Source organism: Phasianus colchicus, chromosome 2 (genome assembly GCF_987193195.1).
Source record: "Phasianus colchicus chromosome 2, bPhaCol1.hap1.1, whole genome shotgun sequence".
Lineage (NCBI taxonomy): Eukaryota > Metazoa > Chordata > Aves > Galliformes > Phasianidae > Phasianus > Phasianus colchicus.
In genome coordinates, this window is record NC_143437.1 from 34,558,367 (window position 1) to 34,576,169 (window position 17,803).

The window sequence follows — 17,803 nt, forward strand, 5'->3', positions numbered from 1 at the left end:
CATCCTTATTCTAAGCACCACCAAATTCAGCCCCAAATTCAGCTACTAGCAGTCACCAAACATCACAGTTGTGCTGGCAGTGGTAGGACATGATAATTATCTACATAACAAGACACCAAGGATTTGATGAGCTCTTCAGACATGCCAGCTGGGGGAATTCTTGTCAACAGAAGTTAAAAGCAGACAGATTTTGCTCTTTGCACATATTTAAGGCCAAGGATCATTGAGATCTGTGGATACATTTTGCTTAAGGCTGAACTTTGCAAGTGGCCTTGATGGCTGGCTCTGTTAATCCATCATTACATTAGCTAGTGGGATGTGGATGACTGTACTACACCATCACCTTAACAAGGGTCTAACAAATTGTTTCCTTCTCTCTTCTTAGAAAAGAGCAAGTGCTGCCAGTCCATTTGTATCTAATCCAACTTCTCAGCTCAAGTATATCCAGAAACACATGGGGCTAAACCTAGTTGGTGTAGAGAAACAGAACAGAGAAGGCCAGGTGAAAGTTAAAACTACCCAACTGCACTGGTAAAAAATAGATTCTGTTCACTGAAGTGAAATTAAAACCAGAACAATTCAAGAGCTTCTTAAACGTAAACCTACCTCTGAAGCTCATTTTCTACACTTGTCCACTTCATCATTTCAAAATAGTTTTGTATTTATACTTATAATCAATACCACAGGAATATTCAACACAAAGTTTGTCAGCACAGGCAAAAAGTGTGCTTGCCTAATGAGAATGGTTGTCCAGCTCTATGTAACCTCAAACAGATGTGGACAGGGTCCGCAGAACTCTAGTCCTCACCAGGACACCCATTTTGGCAGAAAATTCTGAGTCTGGCCGCTGAGTTCCAAATAACTCCCCCCATCACACACATGTCAGATCTGCTGCCTGACAAGGGGACACAACTTACACAAGATACCCCATAAGCACTGGAAGTAATAAAACTAGTTTGTTACTGGGCAGGAAAAAACAACTCTGCTCCTACAACCTTGCAAAACCTGATGCAAGAGATGGGAGCACAACAGAAAGGCAGACACCGAGCTGCCTCGAGGAGCCATACAGGGGCAGGTGGATGGGATGGAGAGCTGCTGCAGTGCACTATTCAGCAAGCCCGTGTTACTTGGGTGAGCAGTGCTCACTGCTGGTAACACGTAAGTATGTGGATGCAGATTACCTGACTACAGAAATGGAGCAGTGGCAGCAGATTAAACACAAATCAGCAGCTTGAAAGTAGTGCCAAAAGCACTTCGCTTTGTATTTCCATAAGAACAGACTAGGTGAACTGAAGACAAAAGAATTTCAGTAAGGCAGAATTACTTTCCCCCCTAGGAACAGTAATTACATCTAATTATTACTTAATCTGAATCAGTTATTGGAAGGTCGGTGGCGTTCTCCCACTGAACAAAATGCCTTATCTCGGTGAAGAAAGAAATGCAGAACAATCACAGCTTAAAGTACACTGAGTTTGGCCGCAGCTGAAAAGATTACATACAGCTTACAAAATAAAGATCACAACAGATTAAATGACATACAAGTAGCTGGCTGCTTCAGTGATACGCACTACAATCTGGAAACCCAAACTGATCTCAAAAGCTATACTCATGCTTCCACTGCACGAAACAGACTCCCTTCATTTAGTCCTGAAGGATTCAGTCCTAGATCTGAATTTTACTGTAGAAAAAAGTCTAAGAGCACAGCTCCACATCCTCAGCATTTTGCAGCAAGGCATTTTGTGAAACAGGGATTCATGTTTAATGCAACCATCAAAACAAAAATATTAAGGCAGTATATTTCTATGTGCATAATAAAGTCATGTCACTGCACTGACAGAGACACTAATCCCACTGCTTCAACAGCATCCTCATTACATTCTTCAGAGCTCTCATTTATGCTAATAGTTCAGATCGTTAACGCCTTGTTTGACTTGGAAAAATAGGATGCTACTTCGGGCACAAAAAACCTATACTGCTACAGGGACAGCGGTTTGTGATAATGAAGATACAAAGTACTCCAGCTCCAAGCACAGTCTATTGGTCTTCACGTGCCCCTTTTAATGATCAGAAAGCATTTCTGAAGGCATGAGCTACTACACATAAACATGCCCTTAAGGTTCTTTCCCTCTGTAAAGTTACCATACAAGTGAATAAACTTGGAACCTCTTCACCCTTTGGTTTTACCCCAGGCTTTCTCCTTATCGAGTGATAAGGAAAATAGAGGCGTATATGCTACAAAGCAACCAACTTGGTCCTGTGCAGACTTGAACAGCAGCAATACCCTGCAGTCCCTGCATGGAAGGAGCTGTTTTTGAGATGGAGCTACAGGCTGACACCAAACTGTTTGTACAGTCTTTGCAGTTACAATAGTGTCGATCCCGTTAACAGGACAAATAGTGCTCTCTTGTGCCCTCCTACACATCCCCTAAAAAAGAATGGGACAAAAAATATGCACCCCACCAAATAAAGAACTCCCCCCCCACAAAAGTCCAAATACCCAAACACCCCAAACCACAACCGTGAAATATCAAAAGCCAAAAGTACACAACTGGAGGCACCTGATGAACAAACACAACCCCAAAACAGCTGCACTTCCCCCTCCATGCCACTGCTTTCAGCAGGCTCTCAGAGTGATAACACTAACACTGCCCAGGAAGCCAGGCTTCACTGAGGTGCCTGCTTCAAGCAAGAATAAAATGGACCGAGCGATCATTCTGAGAGAGATTTCAAGGCTGCATGCTGATGATATACCTCAGATACTATGGGAACCTCAACTTTTCTTTCCTGTTTAAAAGAAATCTGCTTCTTTAGCAGTCAAATAACACAGATGTGATTATAAAACAGCCATAGCTGAGGTGAGATAAACAAACATCCCAGTTAGTGGTCTATACATAGCTCGTGCTATGTATAACTTGTGGTGATGTACAGCTTCAGCAGATACCACAGCTGCAGACCAGCACACAACAAGCACCCCAATCTGACCAAACACCCACAGGTAGCTTTGCTGGCCTGCTTCTTTTGGAGAATGAGATCTTTCCGCAGGCGGTGGGCCTACAGACTCTCCTTCTCCTTGACAAAGAGACACAGCTACTGAGCACATCCCAAGGGAAAGCACAGCCCTCCTGCTGCTGCCCGTGGCTCCTTGCAGCCTTCCCAGGATGGCTCTCACAGCCAAGGTCGCTGCACCTCCCACATCAGAGGTTGCCATGCCTTCGACTTCACGGGTAATTGCTTGCGTAACAGCCTTGGAACTAAAGTCCTGCTTCATTCTCCATACAAGTATTTATAACTAATGCACACAAAACAAGCTCTTTTAAGACTACAAGAGCTTCTCCCACGCACATTTTTCAGTCGCAGCCCAAAGAAGTCCGGCATATCACATCCTTCCCACTTGGGTCTACCATAACACAACACAATGACCGCACCTCGCAGGCCCTGTGTGTGTGCTCGGCCAGGTGAGCAAGGCCCCATTCCTCTGCCCGTCTCAGCAGGTCATAGCAAAAGCTGCTCCCATCCCCGTTAACCCCCCATGCTCCGCACAGGAAACCCAACGCAGATGTAACAGGTTGCATTCACTGGCAACAGAACACAGGCATGGGAAGTGGAAGGGAATCCTTTGACTGGGACACTGTTTTCTTTCCCTCTGATACCTACCACAGAAACCAATGGCAACAATCAGATGCATAACTAAGTCCAAGCAAGACAGCTCTCTATCAAATGCTAGCAAATACTCAAGCACCCGAGTACAATACTTTCAAGCAAGATGATGCACTTCTCTGAATGAGAACCTGCACTGTGCTCCTTCACCCTCCCAAAGCACCAGAAGTTAACTTCAAAACTGGTGGTGGTTCAAGGAGAACCCGTCCCACATGGTTCCCACTGCTGTTGTGAAGCCTCCCTGCCCCTCACCACAGGGCCAACAGTGCTCAGAGGACAACCAGTGGCAGTCGATCTTATTTCCAGCGACTGAAGCGCATTAAGGGATAATATTTCCCTAATATTACTTATCCTGTGGCTGTACCATACTGGTGCTTCCGCCTCATTTGTTACTATGGCAGCTGAGCAGCTTCCAGCTGCATGCAGGGCAACGCAACAGCTGCTGGAGGTGTCAGCCAGGCATCACACGGGAAGCCAAGGTGAGCTCACAGCATCGCAGATCAGGATGAGGCAATTCCTTTATTCCTGCCAAGTTTCGGCCATGCCAGAGCAGTTCAAAAATACCGACAAAGCACCCAGAAACTTTTGCCTTTCCGAAGACAGCGGTTACCCCCAGCCAGCACCCTGTGCAGCGACACGTGCGGAGCAGGAACCCTCTGAAGGACGAGGACGAACTCCTCGCACAAATTCACGCTTTGCTGCTACTGCGGCTACAGCAGGGAGAGGGAGGAGGGGAAGAGCCCCTCTGCAGCTGCGGACCCCGCAGCCGGGCGGCGCGACCCAGCCGCACGCCAAACTTTCACTGCCGAGCAGAAGCGACGCGTCACCCCCGCACAGAGCCCCGCGCGGGTCGGAGGGAGGGAAGGAGAAAGGGAAAGTTCCCGGCCCCGCAGGCCCGGGGCCGCGCCGCCCCCAGACCCCCTCCCGGCCGCCGAGCGGCCCCGGCCCGCGGGCGCTCACCATGTCGTACACGTTGAGGATCACCAGCTGGTTCGCCATCGCCGGCGGCCCGCGGGCGCCCCGAGCCCGCTGGCTGCTCCCGTGGGGCGGCGCGGCTCAGGCCGGCGGCGGGGCGGTGGGCACCCCTGGGGGCCGCTTCCTCCTCGTCCCGCCTGTTGCTGCGGGGCGGGGGGGGGCGGCGGGCACCATGGAGCCGCCGCCGCGGAGGAACGGGGCCCGGCCCGCGGGAGGAGCGCTCAGCCCGCGGCCGGGGCCGGGCGGCGGGGAGCGGGCCCCGCCCCGACGGCGGCAGCAGGAGGAGACGGGGAGAGCGCGAACGGCGGTTCCCGGGCGGCCCCGGTACCGCCGGCGCCGGGCAGGCCGGGAGCCCCTCGGATGGGCGCAAAATGGAGCCGCTCGAGCCCGCCCCCACCTTCCGCCAGGAGCGGGACGGCGGCGACTACAGCTCCCGGCGTGCGGCGCGGCTCCCGGCCTGCCCGGCACCGCCCACCCCGCGTCGCTCCGCCGTTCCGCGTGGGAGGGGCGCGCCGTGCCGCCCGTGTGCCGGGAGCGGCTCCCGCGGGACGGGCCGTGCAGGTGCGTAGCCCTCGGGGCCGTCGGGGCTGCGAGGACTGCCGGCGGTAAAGGCTCGCGGTGCCCATCGAGCCGTCGGCCCGTGCGGCCCCTGACTGCTCGGCGCCGTGCGCTCCGTCTGCTCCTCTGGCTGGCGGCTGGGACCGGGCTGGTGGCTGCAAACCAGAGGTTTGGTAGGCAGAAGCCGCTTTCGCATCAGGGGGCGCTGAGGAAAATGGGCTTGTGTCTTAAAACAGCAGTAGTCGAAACCTTGTCTGAAATCTGTGACAACCAAAGTTCTTGAGCTCACGGGCTTTTCTTCGTTCCTTGCCGATCACCTCTGTTCCTCGCAGTTTGGAAGGTGTTGAGAAAGAGCTGGGGAGGAGTCAGGCCAGCATCTTCTTTCCATGCTCAGCAGTAGGCTGTAGGCTAGGCAGCTGAAGGTACTTCAGAGGGACCGGGCTCGGCACGTAGCACAGGCTGCTCAGGGTAAGTCTCCTTTAGGTACAGCTTCTCTGCTCTAGGCATCTTAGGTTCGTAAGGTCATTTGAGTTGGAAGGGATACTTAAAGGTCATCTAGTCCAACTCCCCTGCAATGAACAGGGACATCCACAGCTAGACCAGGTTGCTCAGAGCCCCATCCAGCCTGACCTTATGTGTCTTCATTCAAGGTCAATGTAAGGGGGTGGGGATCAGGAGTGGGCACTGTTACTTCAAAACTGTAATGTGTGAACTCAGGGACTTTTAATTGTAATTTTGGAAGGTACTTGGGCCCTGAACAGGAACACAGAAAATCTCCTTCAAGAAAAACAAAACCCTGAATTGTTGTCTGACTATGAAGCTGTACTACATTTATTTTACTTCTGCATGTTAACTGTTGAGTCACGGCCTGAACCACTGAATGAGCACCAGGGGAAAGGACCCGGTCAGCCCTGGGAGCACAGGTGAAGGCACCTCTCTTAGACTTCATTTAAGAGCTGACTGCTGCTAGGAAAGGATCTCTTGGAGATTCCTTCTTTGTGGAGGTTTTTCTCCATGAGCCTATATCCTTGGAGACAGGTCAGCGTTCCTTGCCTGTTTGTCCTTTTGCTATTTCACTCCTCTATTGTCTCCACCGTGCTAATCTTTCTGACTGTGACAATGCTGTAACATTTTACTAAGCTTGTATGGAGAGATCCGTTTAAAGACCAGTCTGATTTTTCTTTTGTCTCCGTGGGAAATGCTGTTGTCTGCTTAGTTTTCACAGGTGTAGAAACAGCGAAGAGTAGAGAAGCAGCAACTTTCGGCTGTAGCAGAGAGCTGAGAGAACGCTACGGCGGCCAGAGAAGTGCAGAGCGCCCCCCACAGGTGTTGCTATGACCCTTATGCATGGGGTGTATATGCAGGGAACATACAACAGCCCCAGGGGGCCGTCCTGCCCTAAGGGAAAGTTGGCTTCAGTAGGAACAGACTATTACTGGAGGTGAAACTTCTAAGCTGGTTACTTATTTTTTTCCTGATTTCCGTCTTGGTGCAAACTGTACTGAGATACACAGGGTATGAGTCACACAAAATGAATCAGTAACAGTATTTTAAAATGTGCTCATATTCAAGCTGGATTTCTACAGATTTTATAATATTTATGAAAATTTTTATAAGTAATGAATGTTGAGAGCAATTGTAGGAATTTCAACATTTATTTGCCAATGGAGTTCTGTTAATTTGTTTTGGAGAAATGGAACAATTGCCATTAAGAACATAAGCTTTGCAAGGTATCTTCATTAGATGATAAGAAAATTCAGGCTTGGAAGCCTGACACTTTTAACACCTTCAGATGGTGTTAAAAATAGATGCAAGTATGACTGCTTGCTGATATAACAAATGTTGTAACTTCTGTAACCAACTATAACTCTTACAACTATATTATAACAAACATTTATATACTGAAGAAGTGAATAAGCTTGAGAGGACCAAATATGTATGATCCAAATACATACAAATTGACATTCTTTAAGCAGAAGTAAAATATGTAGCATCAAAAGACATCTCCATAAACACAAAATATTCCCACTGTGGACTGTGCTGAGCACTTTCAGAACTCAATTGCTGCAGCTCTTCAACAGAGCAGAATCTTTGCCTGCACTGTTCTATCAGATTTCACACTGAAAAATTATGCTGATACCTTAGTTGAGTCAGTGTAAGCCATAATGTGAAGCCAACTCAAGCATGAGGCTCACTGTTGCAGCTTAACTTAGCTTGGCTTGGAAAATGTCTTTTAAAAACTATTAGCCACACCAGAGCTCTACTCCCATAGGAGCTCAGATGCGTTGACTGGCATGCCCTCTGTATATGAAACTAAATACATTAAATAGTATTATAGAGCTATAAAAAGTACTTGCAAAACCTCTGTTAATAAACAATGTATCACTTGTCCCAAACACCACTCTATTTTAAGTTTTACATTGTTAGTGTTATCAGTGAGATACTGGCCTTTAGGTTGATTGAGTTCTCTGGGAATCCACCCAGTGTTTCAGACTTCCAAGTGAGGCTGTATCTGTAGCAGAAGGTGGTGCAGACCAACAAGATGCTGAGAGTGATGAAGGAATAAAACTTAGCCATGGAAACATCCGACCTGGAATGCAAATAAAAATATAATCATTTTTAGATTCCTGTCAACAATAAGTGAAGAATATCTCAGATTTCATCATAGCAGTAGAATCATAGAATCACTCAGGTTAGAAAAGACCTTAAAGATCTTCAAGTCCAACCACTACCTGACCATACTACCCTAACTCTAACAACCCTCTGCTAAATCATGTCCCTGAGCACCACGTCCAAATGATTTTTAAACACATCCAGGATGGTGACTCAACCACCTCCCTGTGGAGCCTATTCCAGTGCTTTACCACCCTTTCTGTAAAGAAGTGTTTCCTGATATCCAACCTAAACTTACCCCAGTGCAACTTGAGGCCATTTCCCCTCATCCTGAAACCTGTCACCAGTGAGAAGAGACCAACCCCGCTCTCACTGTAAGTACCTTTTATATACTGTATACAGTACAGTCACTTGGTACAGTAACTTAAGACAGTATTCATCTGGTTAATCGTTATGTACTTCTTGTAATCTGTATGGTCATAATATTCCAAATTCAATTGGCATGTACCACAGTGAGTTGCTTCTTCCAGTCAGTGGCAAGATTCCTTTGATTAAAAGTCACAAATAAAGCCTCCTTTTAAGTAAAACCACTGGAGCAGTTAGAAGTTCATTTGGTTTAAAAACCTCACCAACTCCAGCTATCTCTTATACAGAAACAGAAGATAAAACACCACAAGAATTGCAGTGTGAAGCAGGTGTTATCTGTTGTTTACTTTCAGCCTGCAGGCTGGGATATAAGGATTCTCTCTAAACACTTCTTACATAGTTAAATAAGTTTGTAAACGTGGCCAAAGCAATCCTCTCAAGCGTCTGGTGTGCTGGAGAAGTGCAGATGGGATAATGTTCAAATTTGATTTTTATTTCCATCCATGGAAATCCTTTATTTTCAGCAGGGGGCCATGAAAATAGGATTTCTGCAGGATGGGTGCGAGTGGCACAAACTGAACGTAAGCAGTCACAAGGGAAGCATCTGGCTCTGTGGGTCTTGCATGAACATGGAGTTACACCATATGAGGCCTCGCAAGCTGAAAAACACTGTGCTTGCTTTTAAGCAGAGGTTCTGAAGAAGCAAAATCGTTAAAAATGTGCAGGTAACTTCTGTCTGTATGAATCATCTGCACAGAGAAAGAACACAGTATCTTGCCTTCTTGTTTGTACTATCAAGTATATTTCAAAAAAAAAAACCCACCAACAACAAAAACACAACAACAAAAAAACAATCCAAACAAAAAAATGAGCAAAAAAGGAAGACCAAAAGGAGAATCTAATATATTAAATAAAAATCCATTAAAAATATCCACTAGCTGTTATCTTTCTGTTACACCATATGTACTGACTGCAAAGACTGTTTTTAAATCCCAAAAGCTGAAATAGATAAGAAAAGCTGTTAGGCTGTTTTCATCATTGAAGCAAAGGCAGGGGCAGGCTGGATGGGGCTCTGAGCAACATGATGTAGCTGTAGGTGTCCCTGTTCATTGCAAGGGAGTTGGACTAGATGGCCTTTGAGGGTCCCTTCTAACTCAAACAATTCTATCATATTTCCAAAGATTCTTAGCTCACCTATGTTTATTTACAAATAGTATAGTTCTTTTTTTTGTAACTTCCTCATTGTTTTAGAATATGTAGCAGGTGTTTATGTTGTAGACTAGTCCAGAAAATGGAAAAGTCATGGATTCCAAGAATGACACCCGAATAATTTCTGAGTTAGAGCTAGGTTGAAGTGGAAACATTGGAAACACGTAAGCTGAAGGAAATCCTGAGGAAAAATATTTTTAACATATAAACCGTCGGCATTTTTTTCCATTTTGATCCCACACCATCACCCTTTTTTTTTTTTAACATTAAAAAAGACAATAACCTGTAGTTTCGAGTTAATATCCTCACTCTGAACGTGTAAGTGGCATCATCAAAAGGCCAAGCAATGTGGTTTTGAGAAGTGCTGTTTAAAATCTGATACTGCTCATTCAGTCCTTCCTTTGAACTGTTCTCAAGCTCAAAACAGGATCTGTAATCCTGAACAACAACAGGTTATTGCTGAACTAGCTCTGAAAAGCAATTCGACACAAAGACTGATTTAATCATTCTTTGTTTTTTTGCTTTTTAATTTGTAGGCAGTGGCTAAAAATGATCAACAGATTCTGTTGTGTAAATGTACAAATTAAATGTCCAATGAACATAAATTATCTAATTCAGTCCCTTCACAGCACTATTAAGAAACTGCCAATAACTTACTAAACACAAATATGAGTTCTTAAAGTAACTGTATTTCTCCTAAGGTCATCATCTTAGGGAATTTGCTGATCTTACTGTGGTCAGTCTGCATTCAGTTTATCTTATTCAGCCTCTACTATACAGACCTTGTCTACTACTACACAGAAAAGACGGAATGTAAAAAAGTGAGTGAACTTGGAATTGCCCCAGAATTTATGTCTGATGCTTCAGAAAATATTTTCCTTGATCAGAAAGGGTGATGAAGATGAAGATGCTGAATTATGGCTGAATTCCAGATGAGAAAATCTCATGCAGACAGGACAAAGCAGTAGCAGAATGTATTCTATCTTTTCCTATCCAGCTTGGATGCTTGATGGTTAAAAAACAAAACAATATGTCATGGTTTATACATTCTCTTTACGTTCTTTCAAACTCCTAACACTTGTGAGTTCCTGGCATGGGAATCTAGTCAATCAAACAGCAAAAATAAAATTATTACTTACTCTAGGTTTATTATGAGGTTGTATTTATCTGTGTAGATGTTGTATACGGTGTCTGTGTTGATGCTGATTTGGCTTAAATACTGATTGTCATTCTACTGAAAAAGGAGGAAATGTCCTCACTTTAGTCAGAGAGAGAATGGGCACAATTTGTTTGGACAAGACCATATGAATTAGTGGGTATTGTTTTATTTTCTCTATGGAGAGAAGATGGTTTGAAATTTCAAGTTTTTTAAGTTGCATTTTCTGAATAATATTCTAAATGCAGATTCTTCTTCCTTTTAGTGTATTGCTTTGATAACTCCCACATGCTTTATTTTTTATATTGAATACGATGTTAAATCTAGTATACTAAGTGTTAAAATGTTAAACTTCTAAATCCATCCATTCAGATTAAAGAAGTCTCAACATGTGTAAGAACAGTCATATTTTGCATGCAGACCATTATGCACAAAATACTTCAATTGCATTCTCAGTAGTTGGCTTACTTTTTTCATGGATGAAGTGTACCCATTGTCAGTTCTGCCTTTTATCTCCCATAATACAAAATTTGCTTCAACATTTCTAACATAAATATCACCATCATATCTGTAAAACATGGAATGTGATCCTTATTAGAACAAAAGAAACACACATACAGCCTTTGTATTTCTAACTGTGCATGGTGCAAGCAGGCATGTAGAGCTGCTGTGGCTGCAGAGGGTAAGATAGATAATCGGTGTCCTATCTACACTGTGCAAGATGCTAAGGTGTCCTAGGGCATCTTAGAATTACAGTAAATGATTAAAACTTACATCTTAACAGCAATGCGCCTTCCTGGAGGGCAGCCAACAAAGAAGTGAGAGACCTGAAAAAAAAAAAAAAAACAAATCACAAACCAACATATTTTAGTTTACCCAGGAAATTTTCCAGAAATGAGCTTCATCCACAGACTTGAGGGAGTCTGGTCACTACTAGTGGGTATAATGACTACAGGAACTATTGCACAAATCTGCATGATAATCCAGTACTGTGGCTCCCTTCTAGTCCACAACTTACACACCTTACTCATCTTGGACACTTTGGCATCAAGACTATTCTGTGAACTTTCCTCTTTTTATATTTATACTTGAAAAGTCTTTGTTATTTTATGTCATGTTAGTTAAAGGGGGGTGCCATACAGTGAAATCCTCTTGACAGTAGGTCAGGAATTGGTGGAAAGCATTGTTACTATATTTTTTCCAAGCTACATGCCTACCTGATGCTGTAATTTACGTGCATTTTCAACAGCACGAGGCTTCAGTTCAGCTGACGTAACACCACTGGTCAATTCTTTACAAAAGAATCCCCCCACCCAAACAAGAGTTCATCTTATAATTTATTTTGAAATCAATCATTAACACCAAAGTAACTTAACTACAGTAATAGGAAGGTAATTTCATTTGGAGGCAAGAAGCACTAGTTATTATTACTTGCTGTTACTTTATTATCACATCACCTACAATGTCAATGTCTCTTTTGCTCCCACTGTAGTAATTCAGGCATTGTTGTGGGATTACAGGTAGATGTCTGAAACTGAGAGTCAGCTCTAGTAGTTAGTAATTTTAAATGCTTATTGATTCCAGAGAATCAAGTTTGACAGTATTAGATCTCTGGGTTACTTTTAAATAACGCAGTAGCTACCCAAGGATGGAATGTTTTATTTTTATTTGAGTTTGCAGGTAAATGATACTGTGAAATGCAGAAAAGTGAAGTTTGGGTGGGAGACTGATCAATGTATTGGGAGATTTATGCTTATCATTGAACCCATTACAAGGGTCAGCACAATCTGGAATTAGGCAGATGGAGATAAGCAGAGTTACAGACATCCTATCCTATTTCACATTTTATGAACTCTGGCTTCTACTGAGGTAAAATTAAAGACATGAGACAACCTGCTGTGGCACTGAATCTGAAGTCTGTCAGAGACTGCTGACTGAGGCAGCCCTGATATGCACTACTTACTGGGTTGCTCCTAACTGTAGTTTTCCATAAATAAATCAATTTCAGAAAATCATCAGACCTTGAAAAGTATACTGAAGACACCCAATGGTATTTCCCATCTATGATCTGATATTCTGAAATGGCAAGGCTTGTTCATGAGTATTTTTAGCACTCCTTGAAGGAGAATATTAAGAGTTGAATTGGCAGCTTGATTCAAAACTTTGAAAGCGTAACTATTTTTGACAAAGAAATAATCAGGCTACTTTGTGCTTTGATGCAGAACATAGGGATGATATCATCAGATGCATATAGTGCTCTTTATAGCTCTATACTTCAATATATTAATGTTAAGACATTTGTCCTTGAATCTTAGCCTGAAATCAACTGCACAATATTTATAACTTGCCAAGAAGAAATCCATTTTGACTGATTTAGATGGAGGGAAAAAAAAAGGCAGAATGGCATATCTACATAAATTTAGTTTAAAAAAAAAAGTCTTAAAAACTTTTTTTAAAAGTTTCAAAATCGTCATTGAAGGCAACAGTTGATACTGAAAGAAAACTGAACAGCATGCTTTTTGGAGAGAACGGGGAGAACAAATTCTGAAGTGATGAGACAGCTCCAAATGAAGGGCTTAAAGATGGACTTTCATCACATGGACACTGCGGAAGTCACATGCCTGAAAGAAACCAGATTTGACTATATAGTGATGCTTGCACAAAACACAAGCAGAATTGTTTCAAAAACCACAAGAAATTTTTACTTATGAAGTAGGCTTGATTCATACTCTTGAGTTAGAAGGACATACAGGCATCAAATCCCTTACAGTCTTTCTTCCCAGGTGGAGATGTAAGATGTCGGGGCCTGCCAATGTTAGACCTACCGATAGATTTTAGGTTGCTTCATTGAGTGGCAGTGAGATTCTTGTGGGTGATAGTTGGAAGCAGTGAAAATATGTGCCCACTGAATGAACTGGGGGAGCTGGTTATACAGGTCAGTGAAAAGGCAGAGGAACTGAATGCTTTCTTCAGCTCAGTCTTTACCAGCAAGACTGGACTTCAGGAATCCTAGGTCCCAGAAATCAGGGGTAAAACTGGAGCAAAGAAGTGCACTGGTTTATCATATTGGATATCCTATTAATCTGTGCTCAAACTCCAGTGTTTCAAAGGAGAGTGAAAAGAAGCACACCTTTCCCTTACAGTAATTTGGCCATTAAGTGTTGGGGAAAACCATACCTTTCTAATTCCTACAGCATATCCAGCGGAACACTTAAGCATTATATTAAATTATATTCATTTTCTTGTGCAAAGTTGTAAGAATTATGAAAATGTTGAGTGCAACAGCCTCTTTTATTAAAATACAAAAAACAAACTGATTTCTTAGGCATCAGATTGTAAAACAACTGCTTCACTCACCAAATCATTTTGATTGCAAATCCTTCCCAGTATTTTTACACTCCTTTTGAATGGTGAGTATCAGAACTGGACACAACTATCTAAGCCTCAGCTTTATCAATACTATACATCAGTGCAACTTGATCTTTTTTGTTCTTATTCATATTCCCTATGTTATATGTACATAAAATCCTTATAAACCCTTTGCCAGGGATGTACCATAAGAATCAAGATGTTCTGGGATACATTTTCAACTAATGCAACTGGCAAAGCTGCATTGAAATCAATTTACAAATTTAACCCATGAGTCTAGAAACAATTTCAGATGGCTGCATGAGCTCACACAGAGCCACAGTGTGTGGACCCTATTTCAGAATGTCTTTAAACAAACTTGTTGCTCTCTGGTAAGTTCTACTTCTCACCCTAGCATAAGAACGATTTAAAAGAGATCTAAAATAGATGTATCCAGACATTTAATGAAGATCATCCATATTTAAATGTCGAATGAGAACTATGAATAACTCACCTGCACTGGATAGACAGATGAACACCAGTATCTTGAATGCATTCCAAGTATTTCACTCTCAGGAAGCTTGTGTTCTGCTTCAACTTTAAAAATGTCTGGCTTCTCTTTTATAACAAGTGCTGTTTATTAAAAATGAGATTCCATTATCTGACAGAGCCACAACAATTATATTCTTATTTAGGCCTTTGGTCAAAATATCTGAGAGCACTTTAATTTCTATGTGTGTTTTGAATGCATCGTTTGTATAGAAAGTTCCAAAATTTGATAACAAAACTGCTGTTGATGGAAAAAATGCAGACCATTTAATAGAGAGTTCACTATTCTGAAGGGAACAAAGTGAGATGTCATTTTCCTTGCTAGGAAATGATTGTTTGGGCCTTGGAACTACAGAAGAAATACTTCGAACAAAGCACTCCTGAAATACTCCAGGTATTTTTATGATGATGTCATCAGATATTTCAGGTATATCAGCTACCCATAATCTGAAAATGAAAGAAACAAAAGATGAAATCTTACTGTTGAACTGTCAGAAATTGAGGTACGTTAAGTAATGTCATACTCTTAGAAGAACTGCACCAACAGCGGTACAGAATTATTTCTTAAGTTTCTTCTAATTTCCAGAAGGTAGACAATGAAATCAAAACTGGGAGAAAAAGATAAAATACTGCCTGTAATTTCTAAGCAGGCATATTCTATATCTCAGTGATCTCTGGGAACTTTCTGTGTATGCTTTCATACACATACCTCACTAAGAATCGAGTATCTGAAGTTAAAAATGAATGGCTGTAACATTATTATAGCTTCAGTGAGTAATATAGCTTTCCCTGTTACTGAGAGAACTTCTCCCCCACCTTTCCTATAGCCTCCATTGAGCCACCTGCAATACACAGAAGAAAACAGACTAACAGGAGCTAATGTGAAACTACACTGCAGTTGATGACTGGGGCCACTGATGATACTGCAAGAATTGTGTAGATAAGCAATAAGAGAAAACCATGCATAAAAGTAATAGTCTATAATAATATGTCCAGTTTCTGAAGTATACCGGGTATTAACAGATCTGATGGATGCAAGAGGTCAACATCCCTGAAGAAGGTTACTTCTTCAAAATTAAGGCCCAAGTAGTTCTATTTCACTACATCAGGATATAGCAGGGCTGATACAAAACAGTTTTTAGAACAAACACAAAAATTCAGTTCAGTATAAAGGAGATCTAGGAGGAATATAAGCTTTGTAACTTTGGGTTCTGAAGAAAATGTGATACAGGACAGAGACTTTTCCTATACTTGCAGACTGTCTGGGTTTCCTAAGATGCTGCTGACCTTCAGAGGAGACAGCTAATTTTTAGCAAAAATTTAGTGAAACTGTGAGTCCATCCAAAGCCCCAAAAGTAAGAGAAGCTGGCAGATCAACTGAGGTTGGTTTTGCTTTTTCTTCTCTCTTAGTCTGAAATCTCAGACAGTGGTAATCATCTTGACTAGTCTGACTAGAATTTGAATTAGTCTGCTGGCCCTGTGGTCTCAACAATGATGCTGGATTACTGGACACTTGTTGTTAAACCTCAGATGTGTTTTTCTGCTAACAGATGCATCAACTTTCAGACTTATCACAGTAAATTAAATATTGGAAAAGAACAAAATGATTCAAATTCTGTTCTTGTTGATATGAGTGCTGCTGGCTTCAATAAAAAAGTTGCTGCAAAATATCCAAGTGTGTATGAGAAGATTCAGGTGAATCAATAGACTCCCAGTTATAAAAAAAAAATAAAAAATTACAAAGCAATTTTATTTTCTCTTACTTGATTATTCTGCACTTCAGTTCTTTAAAAAGGAACAGTTAAAAAGATAAAAAAGAATACCAGAACTCATATAAGTAAGAAACAGTCTACTGAAATGGCCAGAATGTTATGTTCCCATTTCACCAGGTGGGGCAGAGGGGGATTAGTTTAGTTCTGCTGTGAAAAATGTTACAGAAAAAGCCCGTCTCTGATTACAGAAGCTTTTGATATGGAGTGTTGCTACGCTGCCATCTAGCGATTACACAGTCAGATACAACTGATGAAGATGTCTGAGAGCAAACCAAATCTACGGAACAAGTACTTAAAACACCCCCGTTAAAATCATACTCGCTTCTTGCAGTATCACACCCAGTTATATGTTAGCTATATGCTGAGAGTAAACTCTTCAATAAATAGGAGGTACAGTCACAAAATAGTAGCGAGAGTGTTATAACTGATGTTCAGAGAGTATATAAAGCAGGAGTAAATGGAAGACAGATGGCAAATACAGTTGCAGGGAATGTCTGCAGTTGAGAATCCCTTCTAAAATGTAAACCCAGAGTAATTTTCATTATCTTGTGCAAAAATTTAGCTGATATATTTGGATTAGCTTCACTGGAGGTCTATGTAGGTTTAAATTTTCCAGATAATAAAACAGGTGACAAATACCTTTGCTAAGTATTAGTCCTTGTACTTTCACATGACTGTTATTTACTGGCTTGATCTATTTTCTTATGAACTCACAATCAAATAAAGTGTAACTTTTTTTCTCACTGCTGATTTTTTTTTTTTTCACAGCACGTTGGAATGTATGGTGAATAGTACATATTTGTGGAAAGAAAAAGAAGTAATTGTCCTAAAATGCAGTTAGTGCTAAAAGTAGAGCAACTGACAGTACGAGAGACCTCATATTAAAATTATTCTTCTAAACTACTTGAAAAAAAACAACAACCTGTGCAGAAGTCTTTCATCAAGGGCTCCAGCACAGAAAAGATAGGAATAGAAGCAGATGGCATTGCCTCAGGAAACTTTTCAAATGTAAATTATCAGATACATTAATTGCCTTTTTGTCAATGTCCGTACTCAAAGTCTTACCGTAATTTCTTTATTTCCAACTAAACTGAGCATAGTTGTCTGTGTAATGAAAGATACATAATAATCTTTTGGAATCCTATATAGCCTTTGTAAGAAACTCCAACAAATGTCACCTGCTGGTGGATGCTGTAGTATAAGGAAGCACTTCGGTCCCTTTCAGATTTCCCTCAGCTTCCAGCCACTTTCTTGCTATCCTGTTTCCTATACAGCACGTGCAAACACCCAGTAAAAGCACGACTGTAATGTAAACAAGCTTTAAAAGGATTATCAATACTTTGGGCATTATTTTATCACAAATATTTAGAACTACTGCCCTACTACTAATCATGAAGAGTATATATTTAAGATAACGACGAACTCTTAAGCAAACAGAAGATGTCAAAGATGTTTTGCACAAATACCAGGTCTCAAACCTGAAGAAGTGCTGTGGTTTAACCTGGTAGGCGGCTAAGCACAACTCAACCATTTGCTCACCCTTTCTCCCACAGCAAGAACTCCTGCTCACGTGAGAGGTGTTCAACTCATCAGCTCACGG

The 17,803-nt window shown here is 42.0% G+C and overlaps 1 protein-coding gene across 11 annotated transcripts in view; it reads right to left on the reverse strand.

Moving 5' to 3' along the window:
* The window catches only part of DESI2 (desumoylating isopeptidase 2), a 41,284-nt gene that overhangs the window by 10,280 nt on the left and 13,201 nt on the right, over positions 1-17,803 (reverse strand). For 5 of the 11 annotated variants that reach the window (XR_016464167.1, XM_090135333.1, XM_090135332.1 and 2 more), the window contains 5 exons: positions 14,397-14,878; positions 11,309-11,361; positions 11,003-11,102; positions 9,662-9,816; positions 7,639-7,780 (listed from right to left, as the gene is read on the reverse strand). Coding sequence is in view for 9 of the 11 variants with exons in the window: in XM_090135333.1 (XP_089991459.1) it covers positions 7,639-7,780; positions 9,662-9,816; positions 11,003-11,102; positions 11,309-11,361; positions 14,397-14,438 (492 nt within the window). In the remaining 2 variants the exon portion in view is untranslated. Of the gene's footprint in view, positions 1-343; positions 4,566-4,617; positions 4,828-7,638; positions 7,781-9,661; positions 9,817-11,002; positions 11,103-11,308; positions 11,362-11,751; positions 11,826-14,396; positions 14,879-17,803 lie in introns of those variants that run through there. The other 6 variants (XM_090135335.1, XM_090135338.1, XM_090135337.1 and 3 more) reach the window with 6 other exon arrangements.